This window comes from Chanodichthys erythropterus, chromosome 21 (genome assembly GCF_024489055.1).
Source record: "Chanodichthys erythropterus isolate Z2021 chromosome 21, ASM2448905v1, whole genome shotgun sequence".
NCBI classification, from domain to species: domain Eukaryota; kingdom Metazoa; phylum Chordata; class Actinopteri; order Cypriniformes; family Xenocyprididae; genus Chanodichthys; species Chanodichthys erythropterus.
This window is the reverse complement of record NC_090241.1, coordinates 20,131,506-20,157,976: the sequence shown is the minus strand read 5'-3', so window position 1 is coordinate 20,157,976 and position 26,471 is coordinate 20,131,506. Positions and strand designations below refer to the sequence as shown.

Below are 26,471 nucleotides of genomic sequence, written 5' to 3'. Positions count from 1 at the left end.
TATGTGATCTTGCTTTCAATTTTCCTGGTCCGAGGGTGTGACTTTTTGTACTTAGTTTAATGTTTGACTAAGTTCCAGCCTTTGTATTGGCATCATTGCTATTCATTGGAGCTATATGTGAGACTCAAGTCACTTTTGTTTTATTATAGTTTCTAAATAAAAACTAACTGACAGTACATTTTGTAAATAGTTTACACCAGTTAGAACAGAAATAACAGAATTAAACCACTGAAATGGTTAATTAAATTAAATATGAAATAACTAACCTGTCCATGGAAGTCAGCAGAAGGGGAGGATCTAGATCTTTCATGCACACAGCTGGGCTTTCTCTGTCCCTCTTTTCCTGTATCAAGGATGTTGTCAGCGGAGTGGTATCGTCCAGATACCCTTGGTTCAGTCGTCTTCCTCTGGGTGTTCCATTTGGCTTCATACTCTGCAAAGGTACCAAGTCGCTGTTGTTCTAGCATGGCTTGTCGGTTCACTGAGAGTGGGCCATCCTGACCTTCATAAAGGTGCTGTTCAATGGGTGTTGAGCTATCACTTTTACTCCGCCCTGCCGTGTCACTATTTGCAGAATAGTGCATGCCTCCAGTTTTGGACAGTCTGTTGTCTTCAGATATCTGCATGCTTTGCTTTGGCATTGGTTTAGGGAAAGCTGCTTTTCCTGTTGCTTCAAAGAATCTGTACCGATTTTCTAAAGGTACAGCATTGTCAGGCATAGGGGAGCGCTCATCAGCTCCTACTTCATGAATTTTATCTGGCTCAGAAAAAGAACGAACTTTCTTTTCTGCAGAAAACCGCTTGCGGCTACCAATGCGAAGCACCTGATTACTCCCTGAGATGGGTTTGCTAGGTGGGACTTCGGAGACACTTGGAAGCGGAGTTGTGTCATTCCAAGTAGAACCCTCAGTGCCTGGATGCTCAAACAATACTGGCTCTAGGTCTTTACGCCTAAAAGACGTAGCCTGGAGGACTCTGGCCTGGGCTTCTTTCAGATGGTCTTTATAAGAGCTAGAAAAGCAACCATCTGTGGAGGGAGAAGTGGTCTTCCAGACAGCAGCCTCCTCTACAGCTTCAACCGGACTTTCTAAAGTGGCTGCGCTTCGACTCTTTTGAAGCTGGGCCCTTCTCATCTGGATCTCATTGCGCAAGGTGGTGGCAAAACGGTCACTCCGTCTTGCCTGTTTACTGCTCTGACTGTCAATGGCTTCCTGTTCTGAACTTCCACTGTTGATCTCATCTTGACAGTCATCCATGTCATTGTGCTCTTGAGCCAGAGAATACAACATAGGTGTTTTTTGGGGACATATATTTGTCTCGCTTTTAGTTTGTTGTGAGTATTCTTTATGATGGAGATGGCCAGCATTTCTCCTGTGCTCAGGTTGCTTACTGTGGGGATAACTACTAGAATGCTCATCTGAGCTAGACCTATAATGTTGCTTTTGGCTCCCCCTCAGCTCAGAAGGTTTTGTTGAATCAGACATATTCAAGGGATTACATGGAGCAGATGAAATACGATGGTGGTTGTCACTTTGTTTGAAGGAGGCATTATTGTCCTTATGATCTGTATCATGGTGCTGTGACTGAGGAGGGAAATAGTGGTCTTTAGTTCCTCCTTGAGAACCTATGGACATCCTGTCCCGTCCACTGTGTGATATTTCTGAGGCTGCAGAAGCTTTAGAGTCATCAACTCTCACAAAAGAAACCTGTGTCATTCCCTGAGTGATATGGTGGGAGGTAACTCCAAAAAGACCACAAAGTGACGCAGCTGGCCGTCTAGCTTGATTCTGGCTGTTGAGTTGCATGTGGTTGTTTGTGGGCAGCTCCTGCATACTGCTAAAGTAGCCACTGAATGGAGGATTCACTGCTGGCACTGTTCTAGTTTGAGCGTGAAAAGTGCCCTCGTCGCTGTACTGCCGTGGATGATATGGAACATGGGCATAAGATGGATGCCTATCTCTGACATCTGTGGTTGATAGGGAGTATGTCTTGTCTGATGATATACGTTTGGGATACTGATTATAGGCATTGGATGAAATGCAAGGATTTGAAGAATCATTTTTGGATGGCAGGTTAAAATCGCGTCGACCCTCAAGACCTGTCTCGAAGACTTGGTGAGACCTTTGCGTGCTTTCATAGGTTTCTCCAGCCTTTTGTAATGCTTTCACCTGAGGCTTTAACTGGGCATGAACACCAAGGCCCTCAGAGGTGCCTGTGATCAGACCCTTTTCATGAACCTTGGTGGCTGCAAAACTATCACTGCGTGTCGGTGGAGTGGGAGGTGGGGTACAGGATACCATGTTTTTCTTCATATCTGGGACATGCCAGACAGGTCCAATACTAACTCTTCCAGAGTTTGAATGCCGAGTTCCTGGCAGTTCTTCAGCTCTTGGGATCTCATGGTTAACTGTACTTGAGAGATGCTGCAAGAATCCAAGCCTCTCATCTTGTCGTACCCCTTCGTTTAAGTTTTGGCTATGCCTGCCATTGCTGTGCCTGCCACTTGAGTCCCACTGATTAATTTTGTACAGCATGTTTTCAGTGGATGCAGCGTTACTTTTAGACAGTGTGTAATCTGGGGTTCCTGAGCTTGTAGAAAAGGAGCTGTATGCAGAGTCTCGTTTACCACCACCCAAATGTTCAGTGCTGTTATTGTTGGACTTACTTGGGGAAAGACAGCCAGGTGGATAGGGCTGAGAGCTATGCTCTAGGCTGTCCATACTCCCCAAAGAGCTGAACTGATCAGATACTCTCTGTAGATTTGTTTGCTCCCAGCCAGTTGAGAGTTCAGAGGAGAATGAACTAAGAAAAACAAACATGTGTAAAGAGTGTTTAGGCTGTATGAACTAGCAAATGCAACTGCAGTAAGCAGTATGAAGAGTTACTGTGCTATTCAATGTATATTTAAAAAGGAAAAATAGGGGCTTTCATTACTAATTCTTTACTGAAAGAAGCAATATAGACAGAAACAAATTATTTTCTGTCTCTTCAATTACCTTGCATCATATCTTGTTTGCCAGACTGGTGAGGGTGTGGACTGGGTTTTAACGTCTGTGTGGTTCTCGTTGAATTTGGTAGCATGCCAGGAGTGAGGTCTGCTCATGGGTTCATTTCTCCTGTGGGCAGTAAACGGAGAAGAAATAAGGATAGAGAAATGGGTAGAGAAGAAAAGGAAAAATTAGAAAACAAGGCAATAAAATGTTGCTCATGAAAATCTGTAAAACGAATGGCAAACACAGATCACCTAGCATCACTACAACTATTCTTTAGGACAGAAGAGTGTCAAAACATGGTAGATGATTATGGGAGTAGTATAATGATCATGGCAAAAGACAGAAAAGTTGCCTGTGAGCATGCCGATGTTGCAGTCATTCACCATCAACTCAAAGTTTTTCGATTGTCAACCACAAATAAAAGACTAACAAACACCTGAAAACACCAAATTAAATTGCTGTAAACCACAAGTCCACTCTCTCAACATTCATACCACAGTAACATACCCTTTAAATCGGTTCTTTCTGGGATGCATTAAGTGAAATAAACAAATATATATTTGTTATTGAACTTTTATTTAACTGCCACAACAATTCTTCTAAGTAGTCAAATACATTGTACATACAAATACAAATACACTGTCAAATACAGGGTTCCCACACCTTCGATCAATGACCAATAATGCCAACTGGATAAGGATTTAAAAAAAATAAAAAATACTTTATTGAGATTACACTCATAAAGATCAATTTCTTCATTATCAGTTCACTAATTCTCATGATTTTCCAGGCCTGGAAATTACAATTTTAAAATCCAGTGATATTTCCAGGCATTTCATGATCGTGGGAACCCTGAATGAAGAAAGTAGAGCATATGCAAGGTGGAAAACTAATGGATGGAAATTTGAACTTCTGATGGATGATATCACAAGGCCATGGAAGAAATATGATTGTAGATCATCATTACTAAACTTGGTGGTACAGGAAAGGAAGTGGGTTTTCTTGTGGATATATTGATACGATACCTCATGGAACTTCGTAAAATCTTCGTGAGAAAGCTCCGGGCCATATGCACGTCACTCTCTGATGGCATTTTCTGTGCTACAATATCCACCATTTTCATTTTCCTGAAGGGAGTTAAAAGGGGGAAGGACACATATAGTCTGAATCTGAGCTCAGAAAACTTTGACAGGGACTGTGCTGTATTCCAAGTGGAGACATGAAAAGCCATCTCTGTGATGGGAAAATACAGACATACTAGCATGAGCCACAACACTGTCTGTAATTAGTCAATCACTATACGCAAGAACACAAACACAAATATAGCCCTGCAAAAAAAACAAAAAAAAAAACAACCAATTCAGACAAAACAACCACAAAATGTTATAATTAAGATGTTATACTGTATGAAAATACACTGGCAAAACAGACAATCCACATAAATGAAGCCATAAGGTCATTCAGAAAAACACTAGTGCTAGCACTGAGAGAGGGTTTTAAAAAGGGCAAAATCATAAGGAAAAAACCCAAACAAAACAGATTAGTTTCCTTCTCATCATGCCCATACTGTATACTACCCAGAGATCTGCAACTTACTTACAAACAGATGCATGGTGTGAATAGTGGGCATAGGGAGACATCTTGTGGTTAAGGATTAACACTACCATTCCAAGTGAGAAAATAAAGGGGTAAAAAATAAGAAAACAACAACAAATGAATTCATAAAATATTGCAACCTCTTTCCAGAATCTGCGCATGTCAAGTTCAAAAGCTTCATGCCACATGCTTTGCATCAATGAGTTTAGCAAGAAACATTCCTCAGTATCTCCCCAAACTAAAGAGTCCACCCACACCTGACCTGTGACCTCTAAGTTTTGAGAGTCAAAACATTCCTGTCGTTTCTGAAATTCAGTTGTTCGATTTAGTGATAGGATTGTAAAAACAAATAATCCATCTTCAAGATTTTCCAGTCTAAAACCCAAACCTGCGAGACTATCCATGAGACCGGAGGGGTTAGAATAACAGTCAAAGACATGCAGTGCTACTCCATTAGTCACCCTCTAGCCAGTAAACAGTAAGAGACATTCTTTGAATATAAAAAGTACCATGCTAAACCAAATATCCTTGACCCCAAAACATTTGTTTAAACCACCTTTGGCTAACCAAGCTGATTTTCTCTAAAACAAAGATGTCCATGTATGTCCCTGTCACAGGTTTTAAAAGATAGCAGAACAGATTAAACAGCAAATTATGAGCCGAGTGGCCAGAGCTCTCTCTCAATGATACTGCCTGTTCCTGTGTAAAAGTTTCAAGTGTGTATGTGCTCACCACACATGGTGCTGGCTATTCAAATGCTAATGACACTCTCTTTATTAGATGTATTGTCAGGGCTACAGCTGGTCTAGCACAGATATGCCAGTGGTCTGAATCAGCGGCACCCAGGCGGAATGGAGGCCAAGGAGGGGGTTCAGAGGGGAAAGTCCCCCACCAATGTTTTCAGAACAAGGCATGTTCAAAAACAAACAAATCACTTCTGAAAAGACAACAACCAATCCAAAGCTCCGATGCAAATCAGCTTGGGTAAAGAGTTAACATCCAAATCTCATGCACAGGGCAAACCAACATGAAAAAGTCTTTTAAAGACACCTACATGAAAGATTAGCTTTTGAAAGTGAAAAAAACTATAAACTTGTTTACTAATTATTATATATATATATATATATATATATATATATATATATATATATATATATATATATATATATATATATATATATATATATATATATATATATATATATATATATATATATATATATATATATATATATATATATATATATATATATATATATAGGGTCTGATAGTGTTTGAAAACTATCAAAGGTTGATTTTGGTTTAACAAGATAAATGCAACAGGTTTCACAAGGTTAGGTTTTAACATACCATCTACTCTTTACACATGGCCTGTGTCATCTGAGGGACAAGCTGCACCAAAGCTAAGATTTCACAAACAGTAAAATAAAACAAGACTAAACAGATACCAAGATAAACAGAAGCAAAGGAACAACAACAGGTGTGAGACAAAGACAGCACACGAAAACAGACAGCAAGATGTAAACTTCTAAACTCACCAAACAATCCCTCAAGCAAGTTTGCCAAACAGGTCCCTAAAAAGAGCAGACTTGAGATGCTTTGATGGATGAAATGGTACTGAGAGTCCGGGTTTGCTCTAGTGGACTCCCCAGGCAGTGCATTCCACATTCACATCAAAGACAGGCCAGGACAAAGGGCCCTCCATAGACGGCCGGTCCCAGACCGCAGTGTGAGTCTTTTCAACCATCCATGTCTTCCATATGAAAGAGTACAGAAAAAGGTATCCTTGAGGAACCCCATGTAGAGATCTGATCATACGAGCCTTAGCAAATACACTCTCATATCTACTTCCAATGCCTGTGTGACTGTTGCAGTCAGGGCAGATCTCAACAGGGATTATGGTGATTTTACCCTGGGAAGTAAGGGGGGAGGGAATGAGGAGGGGGCTGTTCTCATAGCCAGTCTCCTTGAAGCAATCTAGCAGCTTCTGTCTCCCTATTGGCTCAGGGATGGTATGCTAATGAGCAGCCGAGAGGGCCAAATGCTCTCGTTGAACCCCTCTTGTGCAGTGGTCCTCTGTTTCTTCTATTACTATGGCAACAGGTTGATTTTTGCAAAGTCTTAAGTGCACTGGTTTGTCAAGTGGAGCGAAAACAACAAAAGACATAACAGAATTACACTTTAAAAGAAAAATGGTTTTATTGAAATATGAATAAATCAGAAAAGCATTTATTTCTATAAACTGATCAGTCTAGCACTGAATACCAAGTAGTGGCTCTAGACTACAAGACACCAGAGTTTTATGATTCCCACTCACTGACTGAACTAGACGTCACCATGACCGTTGACCTCAAGCCATAACCTCTCCCAACCCCCGAAAGTGATCATGTGAATGGTAGATCACTCCAGCTCTGACAAAGGATATCTGGTTAAAGCAAGGTTATAGATCTCAAATCAACCTGTTAGCTTTGCAAATTGCACACTCACAAGAGTGAAGTTTGACTGTGATTAGAGCTTGACCTACAAAGTTTCAAGCTTGATTAAAACTTTTCTTGGCATCAAGACAAGTGGTCTGGTGACAGGCAAGAAGATTACAGAAAAATTGTTTTGGCCTATGCCTGATGGGCGGGCCATTACAAAATCTTTCACAATGATCTATTGTAAGACGACTTCTCATCCGTGCATTCCAGACAGAAGTCCATTCCTAGGCATTAGCGTTCCCATAAAGGTTGCATTTTTCTCGCTGCCTCAAAAAGGTAAGGCAGGCAAAAAGTTTCGTAAACTTTAAAAGATCTTATTCCAGAGAGAGAAACCATTCTGAAACCATCTTGTCATTTGTTTGTTTTTCAACTAAACAAGAATAAGTGTTTAAGGAGAGGTGTTAAGGGCTAAGTCCAACAAGATCTTATCTGATCCATCTGTCTATGTTCCCTCTAATGGAAACTGCACTTCTAAAATGTAACATTGAACAAAAGAGGACATCGAGAGAGATTTGGCTGCATGGGAGTCAGTTATTCGTTTGGCTGCTGAGTGTCTGCACAAAGGCCTTCTTTAGAACGCATCTCAATCAGACCGCTAATACAGGGCAGGAGAGGCCAACCGTGAGGTGCCTGTAATGACAGGCACATTCCTGAGCTGCATGTCATACCAGCCAAAGAACCAATAGCCATCTAGCCCCCCACTGGGTTCACAGCTGCGTCTCTTTTGTTTGGGTGTACAGTACTAAGATTTATCAGCATAAAGCATTCCTTAAACTTACACATACTGTGTGTTATGATTAGGGCAGAACAAGAAATTAATGGCTTGCTTACGCCATGTTACCTGCATGTTGATGTGATTAAGGATGCCCTTGATCTTACCTCAGCTAACAGTGTAAGTAGTAAGAAAGGTGCACCGTAATCAGACTTAGAAGGTGAGCAAAGGACTCTAAATTCATTGCTCCATGCCAACAATTCTTGCAAACAGTCAGCACAGGAGAATGAATCCTTCTGTGCAAAGTTTTACATTCCAAGAGACTTAATATGACCTGTAGATCGACATCTGATCACAGACCTAGACTGAAGTCCAGGGACTAGCCTGTGGTGATGTGATATTTTACTGAGATTAAATAAACAGCTAGCATTATATTCATAGAAGAAAATATCCAGAATTTACCTAATTTTTGAAAAAATAAGAGAATTACCTGCTTTCTTCTCAAACATACAAAGCACATTACAAGCTCTTTTTTGTCTCTTAGGTTAATTACTTTACTTCCTCTTAATTATGCTTTTATAATTCCTACCTATTATACTTTGGTTTGATTGTAGAATGTTGAATTTACAATAAAAAAAAAGTACTTGTCTTGAGCACATCACACATTTTGACTTCATTAAAGACCTGAAACATCAATAATGCCAGCAATCTAGTGCCTGCATATAAGAACTAATAATTGCTTACATCTATTAAACAACACCGTGAAAAGAAGTTGTAAATTTTGAATCTAGACTATTATTTTAATTAGCCCTGATATTCTTACATTTTAATAATCAGACTTGAAAAATTAAAAAAAAAAAGTGGCACATTTTAATAATCGGACTTGAAAATTTCAAAAAAGTGGCACTTGATCGATTTTTGATTCCATTATGCATCAAAAAAAAAAAAAAAAAAAAAAAAGATATATAATGAATTTTATGAATGGATCAACCCAGAATTGTTTAAGAAAGAATCACAATTCATAAGTAAATCACAATTTTCATCAGTAATTTTACAATGATTCATATTTGTAGTTGAAAGATGTAGCTACTTGTGATGAGACTAGGACCAAAACTAACTTGTGGTTACACTAAACCATACCCAGTTTCCCCTACTGAGCCAGGTTCAGGCAGATAAATCCCTCAGCACCACCTTTCTCATGTACCTTTCACTTTCACCAGCTGGTGATGTAACAGGTGTCATAGCAACCAAAATAAAGGAAGAGAGATTCAGAGGGATCTCATCACCATAGCACTGTAAGAGCTTGTCAAAACAACTGTTTGATGCCGTTTCCTGTAATGCCAAGCCACCTGCAGTTAAAATATGACCTGATGTCTACAAATACAAGGCTTCTTTTTTTGAATAAATAAATAAAAGCACTGAAAAAAAGTATTTGTTTCATTCTTGACTGAAGTGCAATAAAACAGGAAAATATTGTACTTCATCATTCAGTAAATAATGAAATGAAGATATTGATAACTACAAAAAAGTATGGCAATATTTCAACACTTTACATACCTCAATAACAGCTGTATATCAAAAGGTCTGAGCCCACTACAGCATCTGGTTTGATTCAGTGATGATATGCTTCGCTTTAAAGACCAGTTCCCATTGCTGTGGTAATTAGTGTTTGATTATATTTCCTTAAAGTACTTGTGATAACAGCAGCTCTTCCTCTAATGCTAATGAAATGTGTCTAACCCATGGGTGTCAACTCACCTTGCCAATGGACCGTTCCACAAATCATTTTAGAAAAGGGTGAATCACCGATTAGCAACACGTGAAACTGCAAATTAAAAACCAATTTGGCATTTAGGTAATGCTAATCCAGATGTTACATTCTTAAATTAAGAAAACAGGAAAGTAGTTATAGTGTATCACTGGGCACCTCTATAAATCATATACAGATGTCTTGGCTCCACCCCTGCTGTGGTGATCAACTTCAAGTCATCCACTTTCAGTTAATGCCATAGGAGAGATTTACTAGTTATAATTGGATTCTGAAGCCAGAGTGACACAGCTTTGATCACTATTGCCACACAGCTATTTTACTCTATCGGGCAGAGGCAAAGACACAGTGCAACCATAATTTTTGTCATGGCAATACACTGGAATACATATTCTAGAAGGGCCTATTACATAATGTATCACTTTAACATTTAAACTACATCCTGTAGCTGAAATACTTAGTCCTTTAGATGCAATTTAATAGCTGAACACTTAAAAGAGGGACAGGTTAATGTCCTATTTTAGGCAGCCCAATGGAAGAATGGAACCCACATTCCAGCTGCATCCTGGGAAATCATTAATATCATCAATTAATACTGACAGTTTTCATCAATTAATATGGACAGGCCTATTGCAAAAAATTGAGAGAAAAAAAAAAAAATGATATATTATATATATATATATATATTTTTTTTTTTTCTTCAAGGAATGGGGGGAGGGGTATGTTCCTAGGATTATTCTATCGATAATTCTTATGTATAACACTGACAGTTTTGTTCACCAGCCAAATACATAAATATATTATGTAGGATGACTCACTGCACGGTTTTATTTTTATTTATATAAACATTTTATTTTATTTGTATTCTAATATTTTTGAAAGTCGCTCACCACAGCTGCATTTATTTGATCAAAAATTAAAGTAAAACAGTAATACTGTGAAATATTATTATAATGTAAACAGGTTTCTATTTTAATATATTTTAAAATGTATTATTATTTTGATGAGAAAGCAGCCAGTCTTCAGTGTCACATGTACCTTCAGAAATCATTCTGATATGCTGATTTTGGTGCTCAAGAAACATTTGTTATTATTATTAACTATCATTAATTATCATTTGTTATTCATTATTATTCAGTAAAAACAGTTGTGCTGCTTACATTTTTGTGAAACAGTGATGCATTTCATGATTCTTTGATGAATAGAAAGTTCAAAATAATAGCATTTATTTGAGATCTCTGTAACATAAATGCCTTTACCCACACTTTAATTTCATTTGTTCTTGCTGAAAAAAAGTATTTTAATGTATACAAAAAAAGTGTAAAGTAATTAACAGAAAAATCAAACTGACCCCAACAACTTTTGAACAGTATATACACACACACACACAAATACTCACTTCATTTTTTTTTTAAATTATTATTTTCCCCATAGAAAACAAAAGAAATTATCTAGCAAAATGTCCAGATTTTCCTATACAATCTATACATCTCTCTTTCTATGCATCTTTCTATACATCTATAAATGATTTTACAGCCTGAACATTTTGCTAGACAACCCTTTTGTGCTGTCAAACACACTTCATTGCTGCAGGGGTGCCCAATCCTGTTTCTAAAGATCTACCTTCCTGCAAAGTTTAGCTCCAACCCTGATCAAACACAACTGAACAAGCTAATTAATATTGTCAGTAGCACTTGATAAAACAGACAGGTGTGTTTGATCAGGGTTGGATCTGAACTCTGCAGGTAGGTACATCTCCAGGACCAGGATTGGGCACCCCTGTGTATTATTGTGTTATGGCACTCAGCCACTAGGTGGCTGTAGTCTTTTTGTGTGAGGAGCTGGCTGTAGAAGAAGGACTGGCCTCTGGATGTTCTGTTTATTACAAAAGGTCTCTTGGGTCAACAATTCAACCACACTCAATCACATGACAGTCGAAGAATTTTTTTTTTTTTAGTTTTTAATCAATAAACTATAAAGAATTAAACGTGCTTTCCTGAGGTCTTTTTTCAATCAAAGTTTCTGAGAATAGTAAATGAACAATCAACAAAACTTAACAGAATAAACATGTGTAGAGATCATTTATAATAATTACTGAATCTGAATCACATCAATGCACATTCTCTTTGATAGTTTCACAAGAGAATTCAAGGTCATGACAAGCCAGTTGGCAGACATTCCTAAAACAAAAAAATTACTCCGAATCAGTCACAAGTGAGTACCTCTAAAGATTACTCCAGACACGCCTCTATCACATGACTGCCTTTTCTCATCTGTATGCCACTGTTAAAATTAAAGGATTGTATGTGAAGTCACAGTAGGGATTCAAAATCAAACAACTACAATTTTCATGCTTGCCATGGGAAAATAATCCCAAAGCAGCAGATCTCTTAGTGTTTATGTATCAAAATGTACGTTAGTGTTCAAAAGTTTGGAATCACTATGCGATTGCAGTAAAGGTTGTATTAAATTGATCAATAACAATGGTAAAATTATTCCAAAGGCTACAGTTTCTATTTCAATAAGTGCTAGATTATTTTCAGATATTATAAGCAGCCAGATTATTAAAATATCATAATTAAATTTCATCTCATGTTTTCTGCAGCACTTCTGTGTTATTGGATTGTAGGGCTCTTAACAAAACAATCCATGCTCTTTTCAAACAATTTATAGTTAAAAAGGTTCTTCTGCCCCTTTGAATCTCTTCTTCTTATTCACCAGTTCCAGATGTGTCTTTTTCTTTGAAATGTAGCTCAAAAGCTTGGCATCCAGAATTTTTTCTTCACTACTGCAGATGAAACTGCTGCCTGGCATGTACTTTTCAATAAAGCTGCCAACTGAGAACATCTGATGTATCCATTTTCTCAAAAGAGACTTAAATGTATTTGTCCTCTTGTTATTGTGTACCTGGACCATCCGCATGGGTTAAATCCAGTTTGCTTCTCTTGTTCAAGACATCAGTACAGACTCACTGATAGAATAGCCTTCAAAAGAACAGATTGTGTGTTTATACAGAAATGTGTTTATTTCTGAAACCAAAATCAAACTTTAGAAAAACCCAAATAATTCAGAAACGGTGCTGACTTAAGACAGATCTTGCATTACAATTTCCACACTTCAATATTACAACAGTATTATAGTATCATATAGCTCCTACTGTAGCACCAGACAAGTGTGGATGAATTATCTAATCCAGAAGCAACAGACTCCAAATCCCATTTTAATCACACTGACCATAATCCCAATATCACAGTAGATAGATTACATACTCAGTGGGGAATCTAGACACACTGGCATCCACAGAAACACTCAATGTTGCATGATGTATAAGTGTTAATATTTAGTGTGTCATGGGATGAGTTTTGTGAGTTTAATAAACATGTTAGGTTAGAGTACTTCATCGAATTAATCACTGTGTGACATTTATTACTTTTATTACTATGGCGAATTACTATCACAAAAACAATGTGTAAAAACTGGTTCACGTAGTTCATCTGTATTACTGTATTACATTGTTTTGTGTGTGAATAAAAAGTTACATTAAAACAAAAGTATGATTAATTAAAGGTGAACTCAGTAAATTGGTGTAAATACTGTACCACGCACAGGCAATTACAAAGGTTTTCAGTTACAAATGGCTTTGTAGATATTCATAGTCAGTCATGATTAATTTATTACGCAAGCAAAAGTGTCCATTAACAGGTGGCAACAAAGATAAAGTCAGTAGGACTGGGTTGGTTAGGTGATCTCAAATGGTGGCCCCATGAATACATCTGCTTGTTTTAAAATAAAACCACTTTTATTAGGATACTGCTATGACAGCAGTGTTAACTATTAAAAATCAGTTTCATTATTGAAATAAAGCTGAAATAAAATATAAATATTATAGATGAAAAACTAAGCTTAAAAAAAACTTACTGAAAAAAAGTTTAAAGGCACAATATGTAAGTTTTTTTAATTAAAATATCCAAAAACCACTAGAACAAAACAGTGTTATACAGTGGGTACGGAAAGTATTTAGACCCCCTTAAATTTTTCACTCTTTGTTATATTGCAGCCATTTGCTAAAATCATTTGTTCATTTTTTTCCTCAATGTACACACAGCACCCCATATTGACAGAAAAACACAGAATTGTTGACATTTTTGGAGATTTATTAAAAAAGAAAAACGGAAATATCACATGGTCCACAAGAATTGAGACCCTTTGCTGTGACACTCATATATTGAACTCAGGTGCTGTCAATTTCTTCTGATCATCCTTGAGATGGTTCTACACCTTCATTTGAGTCCAGCTGTGTTTGATTATACTGATTGGACTTGATTAGGAAAGCCACACACCTGTCTATATAAGACCTTACAGCTCACAGTGCATGTCAGAGCAAATGAGAATCATGAGGTCAAAGGAACTGCCTGAAGAGCTCAGAGACAGAATTGTGGCAAGGCACAGATCTGGCCAAGGTTACAAAAAAATTTCTGCTGCACTTAAGGTTCCTAAGAGCACAGTGACCTCCATAATCCTTAAATGGAAGACGTCTGGGACGACCAGAACCCTTCCTAGAGTCCGGCCAAACTGAGCTATCGGGGGAGAAGAGCCTTGGTGAGAGAGGTAAAGAAGAACCCAAAGATCACTGTGGCTGAGCTCCAGAGATGCAGTCTGGAGATGGGAGAAAATTGTAGAAAGTCAACCATCACTGCAGCCCTCCACTAGTCGGGGCTTTATGGCAGAGTGGCCCGACGGAAGCCTCTCCTCAGTGCAAGACACATGAAAGGCAACATAGAGTTTGCCAAGATGGTGAGAAATAAGATTTTCTGGTCTAATGAGACCAAGATAGAACTTTTTGGCCTTAATTCTAAGCGGTATGTGTGGAGAAAACCAGGCACTGCTCATCACCTGTCCAATACAGTCCCAACAGTGAAGCATGGTGGTGGCAGCATCATGCTGTGGGGGTGTTTTTCAGCTGCAGGGACAGGATGACTGGTTGCAGTCAAGGGAAAGAGGAATGCGGCCAAGTACAGGGATATCCTGGACGAAAACCTTCTCCAGAGTGCTCAGGATCTCAGACTGGGCCAAAGGTTTACCTTCCAACAAGACAATGACCCTAAACCCAATTGAGCATCTCTGGAGAGACCTAAAAAATGGCTGTCCACCAACGTTTACCATCCAACCTGACAGAACTGGAGAGGATCTGCAAGGAGGAATGTCAGAGGATCCCCAAATCCAGGTGTGAAAAACTTTGCATCTTTCCCAAAAAGACTCATGGCTGTATTAGATCAAAAGGGTGCTTCTACTAAATACTGAGCAAAGGGTCTGAATACTAAGGACCATGTGATATTTCAGTTTTTCTTTTTTCTTTTTTTATAAATCTGCAAAATTGTCAACAATTGGGTTTTTCTGTCAATATGGGGTGCTGTGTGTACATTAATGAGGAAAAAAATGAACTTAAATGATTTTAGCAAATGGCTGCAATATAACAAAGAGTGAAATGTAAGGGGGTCTGAATACTTTCCGTTCCCACTGTATATTTGCTGACCTGTGTACTTACATCATCCCAAATGTTTCCAAGAATGTTTAAATCCAGAGAAATAAGCAATTTTAACCAGCACATGGACCGTGTCCGTTTGTCACCTATCAATGACATCATACCTACGTTACCCTCAATTTTCAGTTTTATTTTGTAAAAACCATGAAACCATGACTCTTTAATGTATTATGTTTTATTAGACAAGGGAACAACTTTTTGGATACATCTATAGACAGAAATCTAATCATTGTTATATAGCTCAACAAGTTTAGTCTTATTGTTTGAATCTTATTTTCTTGATTATATTAATGATATTCCAGTATCGATCTAGTTTACTGTAGTGTGCAACAACTGTCTCATAGCAGCCACCGAGTAACGTTATAACATCATTTTCAACACACTCAAATATGATAAAACCGTGCTGTGTTACCCCACATATGCTTGACCGGAAGAAGCGGAAGCGGCGACTGTGGCATAATAAAAGTTCCAAGCCATGTATCGCGCTTGTCTCTCATTAGCAATCGCTCCAACAGCCTCGTTCAGCTCTCACAGCACTCGGCCCTGCTCTGCTTCATACTACAGTAAAGCTGTGAGGGGAAGACGACATCTCCCATGATTCCGCACTCAATCTCAGCATCATCAAGCTATGCCCTTTGTTTTGAATAGGCGACCTCTAGTGGCGAAAAGTTGCATACTGTGCCTTTAAGTACTAAAATTACTAAAACTAAAATAAAAAATAAAACATTACTTAGATATTACTTATTAAAACATGACATGGCAATAGCACATAAAATTACTAAAACCTAACCTAAAATTAAAATGAAAGCTGAAAATATAAACAAAAGCTAATTCAAACGACTTATAAATACTACAATAGTATATAGGGCTGCACGATTAATCTCATGAGATTGTCATGCGTGTCTCATCAGTAAAGCCGGTTCTGTGATTAGCGGTAAATGTCCATCACCTGCTTTCAAATGGAGCGGCACTTAATATACAGAGCCGTAGTTCGCGGACAAGCTACGCAATATCTTGTTCATAATCGAAGGCGATTCATTTGCGATTATGAACGCGTTATTGCGTAGCTTGTCTGCGAACTACGGCTTTGTATATTAAGTGCCGCTCCATTTGAAAGCAGGTGATGGACATTTACCGCTAATCACAGAACCGGCTTTACTGATGAGACACGCATGACAATCGCATGCGATTAATCGTGCAGCCCTAATAGTATATATAAATAATATTAAAATAACACTGAGTGCATTTACATGTGCAGTGCAGCAAGACAGAGTGAGTATTTCACTCTAGTGGAGGAGGAAATACATCAACTTTAACTCTTTCTTGAACCAAGAACTTGGGAAAGAAATGTGTTCTCATCTCGTGCAGAAGTGATACAGTCAAAATAGGTTATTTGTTTGCATGTAAACTGGGACAACGGATTATTTCAATAAGCTTATTTTTGTTATCAGCGTATTGGTGTGCATGTAAATGTGCTCACTGTATAACATGAGTCTCCTCATGTGAGAGTACATAATTTTAAATATTTTTCAAAGGTACTGTTCATTTATTTGAAATTTTTTTATTATTATTTTTTTTTTAATAAAAACTACTAAGGGCACCTTTAATTTTAAATCGCAACAAATTTCTTAATACGCATGAACTGAGTATCAAAGCATACAGATGGCCTTGTTCCACTGTAAATGCTACTTTCTCTGTTTATCCAGTGCCTTAGTCATGCCAAACTAAACAATATATTCCAGGTCATACCATGACCTCATAGTTTCAAATGAGACAGCATATGCAAAACAGTCACCGCCCACAAACTCAACAACTTCCTATTTCCTCATTTCACAGTCAAACACCTGTTTTGCTTAGGCCTTCCACAGACATGCGATCCCTTTCAAAAAGTACAGTGTTAAAAGCCACATGTCACCCTCTGCTCTATAGTAATGGTACAGATCTAGGCGAACGGTTTGCAAGGGTCAGGGTCGTTTTGGTCACACAACCCAGTGATCTGCCTTAGGCTGACAAAACATGACACAAATTTGTCATACAATTACGAAGAATTATGACAATTACACCCACAACAACAGGTTTTTAAAGCAACATGAGGGTGAGGGTGGAGTGATGTAACAGCATGTTATTTGTTGGCTATAAATATGTATGCTATGTACAGTGAGGTTTAGAAGTCTTAGACCCTCTGTAAATATAGGATTCAAATTTGATTTCTTTTATATATTATGAAGTTCTAAATATAATGAGCATTTAATGAACAAATTAACTGGGCGTAACACACACACACAAAAATTATATAAAACACTTTACCATTCAAAAGTTTGGCATTGGAATGACTTTTTTTTAAAGTGTTTGAAAGAAGTCTCTTATACTCACCAACCAAAACTGCATTTATCTGAACAAAAATACAGAAAAACTGTATTATTGTGAAATATTACAATTTAAAAAGAACTATTGTCTATTTTAATATATTTTAACATGTAATTTATTCCTGTGATATCAAAGCTACATTTTCAGCAGCCATTACTCCAGTGTCACATGAAATCATTCTAATATGCTGATTAATATGCTCAAGAAACATTTCTTATTACAGTGTTTTGTTTCTTGTTTATTTTTGTCTGCCTACTTCCCCCCATGATTCTTTGATAAATAGAAAGTTCAAAAGATCAGCATTTATTTGAAATAGGACTTTTTGGTAAAAATTTAAAAGTCTTTACTTTACTCTATACTTCACTTATGATAAATTTAAGGTGTCTTTGCTGAATAAAAGTATTCAAAATATAATATAATATAATATAATAGTATAATATAGTATAATTTAAATATATAAAAGTATAATATAGTAATATAGCATAATAATAATAAATAAATAAACTTTTGAAACCAAACTTTTGAATGGTACAGAAGCTTAAACAATCAGGCCATCCTTAAATGACAGACATTTAAAGCCATTCCGAAAGAGATTCACACCTCTTTTAAAACACAGACTGCCCACGCCTGCCCCACCTTCCACTGTAGTCCAGTAATGAATTGTTATCTGCTCTGTTTGCTAATTCTAACTCAGTCATGTCTTGTTGCCCACTGAAATTATCTGCTACAGCCAGCGGAACATACAGGAAAATATATGCAGAACAAAATCACAACTACATATGGGTTTAGGTTCTCTTGATTTAAACATTCAAATGCAGTATTACGAAATGTTCCTAAATTCTTTTATGATTACTCTATTGGAATGCATCAGTCTAACTGAATAAACTGAGTAGTTACGTGTCTGTTTAACAATGTCAACCATTAATCCCTGATTGCCTAATCGTCCACATTTGTTTCACTGTTGAAGACATGAAACCAATACAATCCTTTAGATGTCACCAAACACAACCTCCATTTCATCAAACATCTACAATAAACATTACTCAAAAAAAAAAAAGAGGTCAAAGCCAAAGTCATTGTTCTCGTTTAATCGCAGCTTTGATTTAAATTTAACTTTAAATTGATAACTCTGCCTAATTTCCAAGCATTAAGTCAACTACAGTGAATCTTCAATAGACGTTCAAGTCACCTTAACGTAGATTTCGAGTCACCTTCTACGCCGCTGCTAACCCGCAGTAATGGCTCTGTGCAATAGATAAACAGAGGCAGTTGTCCTCCCTGGATGACATTGTTTGTTTAGCAGTTATCCTGTAATGCGACCAAACATACTTAGTGTTGCCCAGATATGCCAAGCTGAGACAAAGAGAACAGTGTTTGGCACACAAAGAAGTGGACTGACCAGCTTGCTCCTCTTCAGCTGCAATGGGCCAATGAAAATGGGCCAGTGAAAGATATTGTCTTTCATAATACACATTTTTCTACAGAGACATTTATAATAATATAAAAATTACATTAGGCCTTTATAGCTTAATGACGACTTAAATTCAAACCTGAAACTGTCCTGCATCCATTTATTTCATTTCTAGCAGAGAGATCACATTGTTATAAGCATTTGCATACACTGCTTTCAAGGTGAGAAAATCTCACCTTTGTGTTTGGTGTTGGAAAAGAGCAGAAGTTGTGGAGAGAAAAAAAGAAAAGAAAAAAAAACTGATAACAAACAGACCACGTGAATCAGGACCAAATCACTTCATTTGCATCACATATTCGACACACACGCTCTCTACCCGCAATGTCCACTTGCTGAGAACACTTCCAGCCTGCATGCAAATCTACTGCATCAGATAGAAACTTCAGAGAGGGTTGTTAGTGAAAACATAGTGGCTGCTTACTTTAATGTCAGACTTTGACTACATCAGTGGAAATATGAAGGTTGGCTGAATACAGAAAATTCACAATTTTATATTTCAATTAGGAAAATAATCACGTTACTGGAGCTAAAATAACTTATGATGATCATTGACATCAAGACATGGACTTAATCCCTTAGCACTGTTCCTAATATCATATTTTAACAAACTGAACAATTAGCAATTCTATCTATTCTAAAAAAATTTCACAAGAATGTAAAAAACGTCTTATCAAATAGGTAAGAATTGTCCACCAACAGAACAGAATCAATTGAATAAAGTTTTTTTTTTTAGTTGGGAACTAAAAGTCTGTAAATTCATAAATATTACACAATTTAACATTATTTAAAGTATATACGGAGTGACTGAACCAATCTTTGTCATAGAATACACTTGTTTGTTCGCATTGAGTTGACAGTTTGAACGTTCTTGTGCCCATTTATTTATTTTCAAGGTCTGAGGTGAATTAGCAAGTGTTGTTTTCATTACAGTTAAAAAGCTAGGAACACAGAATGATATTCAAACTCAGATTAGATGCTTTTAACATTAAATAAAGCACATAAACAGTACCTAATATTATTATTGCCATAATTGTGTTGCTGTTCCAGCCGCAACGTTGCGGAGAAATAGAAAACAGAATATTCGCCTGTCACCGTCGCGGTTGGTTAAGATAAAAACTCAGATTAACATGGAAAACCTTTTATCACTTGTCTGATTAGGACACAGTGTAAGATTAACAAATGCTTTAGAAGTATTGCTGTAAAAAAAAGTGTAAAGAAATGTTTAAAAATAAACAGCCTATTAATTCTTTAAGTAGCTTGTTAAGTATTGCAAGTATTTGGTGCTGTGATGAACACCAAAGCGAATACAAAAATCTGAATGGCTGTTTGAAATATTTAAATGCTGTTCAGAAACAGAAAGTACTGCAGCTGCTTTGTTTACAGGGCTACTAAGGTAACGGCTGCATTTCTGCTCTTCCATAAGCGCCATCTACTGTCAGAGAGTGAATGTGCATCTCCTTCACTTGTTTCGTTGCCATGCTCCTCATCCGTGTTGGGCTTTTTTCAGAGTGCGCAACTGCTCAGACCCATTCATCACATTCACATTCAATCTTATGCCTGATGAATGGCTTTGTTAATGTTTCTTAACTTGTCACATTGATAGTTACGAATTACAATGAATCACGTAGCCTATATTTTCAAAAAAAAAAAAAAAAAAAAAAATAGCGAAATCTATTGTAAAACAGCTGACAAATATTAAATGTTGAGTTTAATCTCGCCCCTTTATGACCAAGGTGTCGCGCTGGAATTAATGATCAGCATTCAGCAGCTTCTGTGAACATAAAACCTGCCTACTTTGATCTGATCTTATTTCACAACCTCTTTATAAGAAACATTGTGGGTACAGCCATGCTCCCAGTATATGGTTCTTTCAGTATATAGCTGAAACTTTCTGTTTTATTTTAGCTTTCTATTCCTGTTTTCTTGAAAGTGCCAAAAAGCAATCTGGCAGAACTGGACCGTCAGGCATTTAACGGCTCCCTCAGCATCAGCTGAACTAGTGATGCAAACAACACCAATCCCCAATGGCTACACTCACTCACTACCCACCTGTGACGTACATTGATTCACTGGTGTTTCTACCTAACAGAGCAATACAATATTAAAGGGAATGCAAATAATCCTGCTCAAATTGTTCTGTGTATCTTTTATATGAGACAAGAACAGTCAACAACCAAAGATAATATCTTTCCACTGAGGAGGAAATGTCAAAGATCTAGTTTATGCCTGGTATTAACATCTGTTTCTGACAATCTGCCAATCAAACATTGAGCTAAAAAAATTATTCTAATTTCTAAACCCTAGCAACTATGACTTTAAGAAGTTGATAATAGGGGCTTTACTAAAATAACTGAGCATTCTGCTCAAAAAGTCACATCTGCAGTGAGATTAAAATTTGGAAGTATATTTGGAAGCAACAGTCTGTTGACTTTCCATGCTTGTTTATCAACGTGCAATAACACACTGACGTAGTGAGTTATGGATGTATTATATAACTAAGTCACAAAATCAGGGACCCTTCGAAATTTGTATTTGTGAAGCATGTTAGGTGAAAACAGCTTGACCGCTTGTGATCAGATCCCCCAAGATCTTATAATCAGGTGAAAACAGGGCCCAAAAATAATAGTGTGGTTGTGGATAAATTACCTTTTCACCACCAGGCTGAGAGTCTTGTAGGAGCCCTTGACTAGACAGATGGCCTCTTGTCTGTAGCCAGAGAGAGAAATGTCGTTGATGTTGATGAGTTCATCTCCAGCCTGCAGTCTTGCGTTCGCGGCCTTGCTGCCCTCTTCCACCTGTGACAGACAATACACTCAGGCTCAATCAAAACTGTTTCATGGCCATACATCACCTACAAATGAAAAGATCTATACCAAGAGCACTCTCTTTGTTGTGAAGCTGAAAACGAACAATAAAAAATATTTGGACAAGCATTCACCTTTTGTAAATGACTTTAGCCTCTGTCAGATTATGCTTTGTTCTGATCGCTTGGCATTTCAAACTTAAATCAGTTTACTGAAATCTCATCTTTACACATCCAATCCAAGTCACATTCATTTGTTACTTAAAATCTGATTAAGTTTCAGTGTTAACGGTCACATACAATTGTTCTACCAGTCCACTGATAGACGCCTGCTTTCAAACACTTCCGCTTTTAAAACGCTTTCGTGCATTGATCATTGTAGCCAATCACAGACATATCTGATGAGCGCGTGAACACAATGGCCAATCAGAGGCGTTTAAGAATCCACTCAACAGTGCTGAAAGCATCACATTTTTAAAATTTCAGTATCGACTTGGTATCAAAATCTGTACTTTTGACAACACTACTACCCAATGTTCAGTAGTCCGTCACATTTTTGCTCACTTTTTTCCCTAAAAACTATATTGTACCCACTGTGTAGTGAATAATGAATGGCCCAACCAGTTTCAAACACAGTACATGCAAGAATATGTAAAACACAATAATTACAACAACACTTGTTTTGGTCCTTTCCTTTTTTTCCTCTTAGGTGTGCGTAATATCGACAAAAATCATTTTTTGGGATTGGGATCATGAGACAATATTTTGCTAAGTGTGTTTTTGTGTTGGCCTTGTACATTGCCTGGTTTAGGCCTGTTATGGACAGCTCCTGAAGCTTTTCATATAGTTACAATTTGATTCGTTGATTCAATTTTGATTCAAGTGTTTTTATGAATGGGTTATTGAATTATTCACACTTTGTTAACAAATAAGGCAGATTCATTCAGTAATGAAACACCACAGTGTGTTGCTCTGTGTGAGCAACGGTCGGTTCTGCTCCCGCTTTGTTTGGAACTATTTTTGTTGCCATTGTGCCATACTGGATATTGATTGTATGATCAAACAGATCTTGATTCTAAAGATCCAATTTGAAAAACAAATCCGATATATGTGCAGTGTGAACAAAGTCTTAGAGCATTTTCTAAACAACTGCATGCACTCCAGTGCTAAATACATTACTGTGGGTGTTTTAAATGACCAAATGAGAAAGGCATGTTCACCTTTCTAAATCAGCACAGGGGGCAAGTCATAAGCTTTCCACATCAGCACTTTACCTCCACAGCCGAGCAAGAAGCAAGTTAATCATAAATATTCTGTCATAAAGAGAAGATTTCAGGGAACATGTAGCCAAATAGGGGGTTTGGTTTAAAGTAAAGTAAATTCCTGACGTGATATGTAATGCTGCTCTATCTTCCAGTAAGCCAGTTATCTGCTATTTGAGTCTTTACCGCAAAGTTGATCACGACTGTTCATTATTTACTTTGCAGGTATGTCTATTACTCATCAAACATGATCCTTTCTGGGGAGATAATATTCATACACAGGCATGCACTTTTATCATTACATGGTGCCATTAGCAACAGGTCAGCAGGTTTTAGAAGGTCAGCTTTAAGCTTAAATGGACAACAAACATTGAGTGATAATACATGCAAGCTTTATCACCAGCTGTGGCAAGATTCAAATGCCAATCGACCTATAATAAACCATCTTAGTGACTATACGTGCTCGGTCAAGAATGCACAAATGTGGCCATTCCTTTGTTGTATGCAGTCTTCCCTGCATTTATTATTTTAACAGCAGCAGGACTCTGTGACATCCGGACTCGAGAGCCCCCCCTCAGAGTTTATTAAACAAGGAAAACTTTAAGAAGGACGAAATAAGAAGCACTTAGAATAACCTCAAACGTTAATGTTAAACAGCTCGCCACTGGGTGCCCCCTATGGCATTCCGCAACATACTGAGTGAATAAATGACTTAGAACAATGGAAATGTTCACAAGAGAAGTATCAGACCAACATAAGCATAGAAAACACTGCTGGATCATCGGGAATGAGGGTATGGTGTATGGTGGTACATATGCGTGAAAAGATATTTTCTTCTCAGTATCATACATATGCGTGACAACTTATCTGTTCATGACAAGACTATGAAAATATCGTCTTGGACTTGAGTCTGGTCCCAAGTACTGCAACACTCATTACCAATTTCACATATGTCATTAACATGGTACTTCGAGGTTTGTCAAAAAATACTGTGGCATTACCATGGTACATATCCAAAATATTGGGGTATAAATCTTTGGGACGGCAGCAAATCAATTCAATTCACAATTCACTGGTTGTGCTTGTGCATTCAAAAGTCAAATACAAAACTGTTTGATTTAATTAATAAAATTCACCAGTTTTCAAGATTCAAAATTTTTGCAAATTCAGAACAATTTTATTCCATTCCATTAACAACTCTATGTAATTTTTACTATGCGTTTATAGGATCCTTATATTACCATTCCAAATGTATCTTTAGTTATTTCTAAAGACTAGTAAGAAGTCTCGTTATTTCTTTAGTTACTTTCTCTGATTAAGCCCCTTTTCAACTGTTTGGGACATCTAGAAAATTGATTGTCCAAAGAAGAAAAGGTCAACGCTACCATGAGTGCTGTGTTGTGCAGTGAAGCATCCTGAGACCATCCGTGTGTGGGGTTGCTTTTCATCAAAGGGAATAGGCCTTCGACACAATTCTGCCTGAAAACACTGCAGTGAATGAAGAATGGCATCAAAATGTCCTGCAAGAGCAACTTCTCCCAATGATCCAGGAGCCAATGATCCAATTTGGTGATGATCTGTACATTTCTCAGTATGATAGAGCACTGTAAATATTGACTCTTTGCGTATATTTAAGGCAATAAAATGCCTTTAAATCTTATTAAATGATTATCATTGTTTTCCAGTATACCATAGAAACGTGAAAAAATAAATTAATAAAAATAAATGAAACAAAATTTATGTCACTGCCAATATTTTTGGCCTTGGCAGTATCATGTTTGGTTGCACCATATTGTTGTCTCGTGCTGGTCTGTTGGATTCCTCTTCAGTAACCGGCGACTGATAAGCAGAAAATGAGTGCCGCAGCAAGCGAGGAAATTGTAAATAAAAGAGGAAAAGTCAGCTCGCCAGTATGACAGTTTTTTGGATATTATAAGTCTGACCGTAGTCAGACCAATGTTGTTTGCAAAATATGCAAGACCATCGTCCCTGCCAAGACTGGTAATACCACAAATTTGATGTACCAACTTAGCTCACGCGCTCACCCTTTGGAGGACAGCCATATTCAACCAACAACATCTGTAGCTGCATTATTATTTTCACTATTTTATTACACTTTATTAAGCATTTCTTACATTTTCTTTCATTTTGCACCTTAAATGTTAAGAGATAATTGTTAAGTGTTCATTGTGACTTTAGACTTATGTTTACATTTTAATTATTTGAGTTTTCCATGGTTGTTGACATTTCTGTCTTAATAACGGAGGGGATTATGATCAGAGGAAGGTTAAGTTTAAAATAAAAATGTTTAAATGTAATATTTTTTTCTCCTGGTCCTTATTTTAAATGGGTCGTAAAAAAATCAATAATTATCGATATCGACCGATATGAAACACTGATATCGTGATACAGTTTTCAGCCATATCGCCCAGCCCTAACCTACAGGCAGTTTTTTTTTTTTTTTCTATCCTGCATATCTTTGGACTATGGGAAAAAACAGTGTACATACATGGAGGAAACCCATGCTAACATGGGGAGAACCCACAAACTCCTTTTTCTGACATGTATCATAGCATTCTTTGCAATATCTAAGTACCATGGTAATGGCACCACTGTGTCATGTGTTAACCACACCACTACAGCTCCAACAACCAGGTGGTATTTCTAAGGAATTTTTCAAGAGCTTGAAATAAGCTCCATGACCTAGCAGTCTCTGTGAGGGGTCTGCAACACAGGGTTGGGGTGAGGGAAGGATGTGGCACAGTAGAATGTGGGAGTTCTGCTGACTTGTGTCCTGTGCTCTATGCTGACAGAGCACTGAGGTTTACAGCTACTGACTATCCCACTGCGACCAACACACACACACACACACACACACACACACACACACACACACTCACACACTCACACACACACACACACACACACACACTCACACACTCACACACTCACACACTCACACACTCACACACTCACACACACACACACACACACACACACACACACACACACTTCTCAAAGTACAAATGTTCATTCAAGAGATATCACCTCTCCACAATGGTGCCATTGTCAAATCTTAGAAATAAGAGTATGTACAATACACACCGGGAGCTATAACAGGACTCTGTACAGAACAATTATATGACTAAGAGTTTTTTTTGTTTCCGCTAAACTGGATCGCACACTTAAGAATTTGAGTCAACTCCAGCTACAACAGAAGTGTTCAGTTGTACAGATTAAGCTCTTTTGAATGAACATTGTATCCTAGCACAAACAAAAGAGCATGGGCTCCTTGCGGCTTAGCATAAAGAATGCAACTAAATTCCTGCCCCTCCAGGCAATAAAATAAAGCTTCAGCCTGCAAAAGATGTTCAAAAAGATTTCAAGAAAAGTTTGCTGCAAGCACATTCCATATATCGAGAGGTGTTCTGACGTAGAACCCGGAAGCGCTGCACTGTGTTTACTGTGTGTTCATAA

At 37.5% G+C, this 26,471-nt stretch overlaps 1 protein-coding gene across 5 annotated transcripts in view; it reads right to left on the bottom strand.

Annotated features, from left to right (window-relative positions):
• Nucleotides 1–26,471, bottom strand: part of shroom2a (shroom family member 2a) — a 49,102-nt gene that overhangs the window by 11,843 nt on the left and 10,788 nt on the right. For 2 of the 5 annotated variants that reach the window (XM_067373078.1, XM_067373080.1), the window contains exons 2-4: nucleotides 21,576–21,724; nucleotides 2,997–3,116; nucleotides 267–2,802 (exon numbers count right to left, since the gene is read on the bottom strand). In XM_067373078.1, the coding sequence (XP_067229179.1) occupies nucleotides 267–2,802; nucleotides 2,997–3,116; nucleotides 21,576–21,724 (2,805 nt within the window). Of the gene's footprint in view, nucleotides 1–266; nucleotides 2,803–2,996; nucleotides 3,117–4,018; nucleotides 4,121–18,647; nucleotides 18,772–21,575; nucleotides 21,725–24,379; nucleotides 24,458–26,471 lie in introns of those variants that run through there. The other 3 variants (XM_067373082.1, XM_067373079.1, XM_067373081.1) reach the window with 3 other exon arrangements.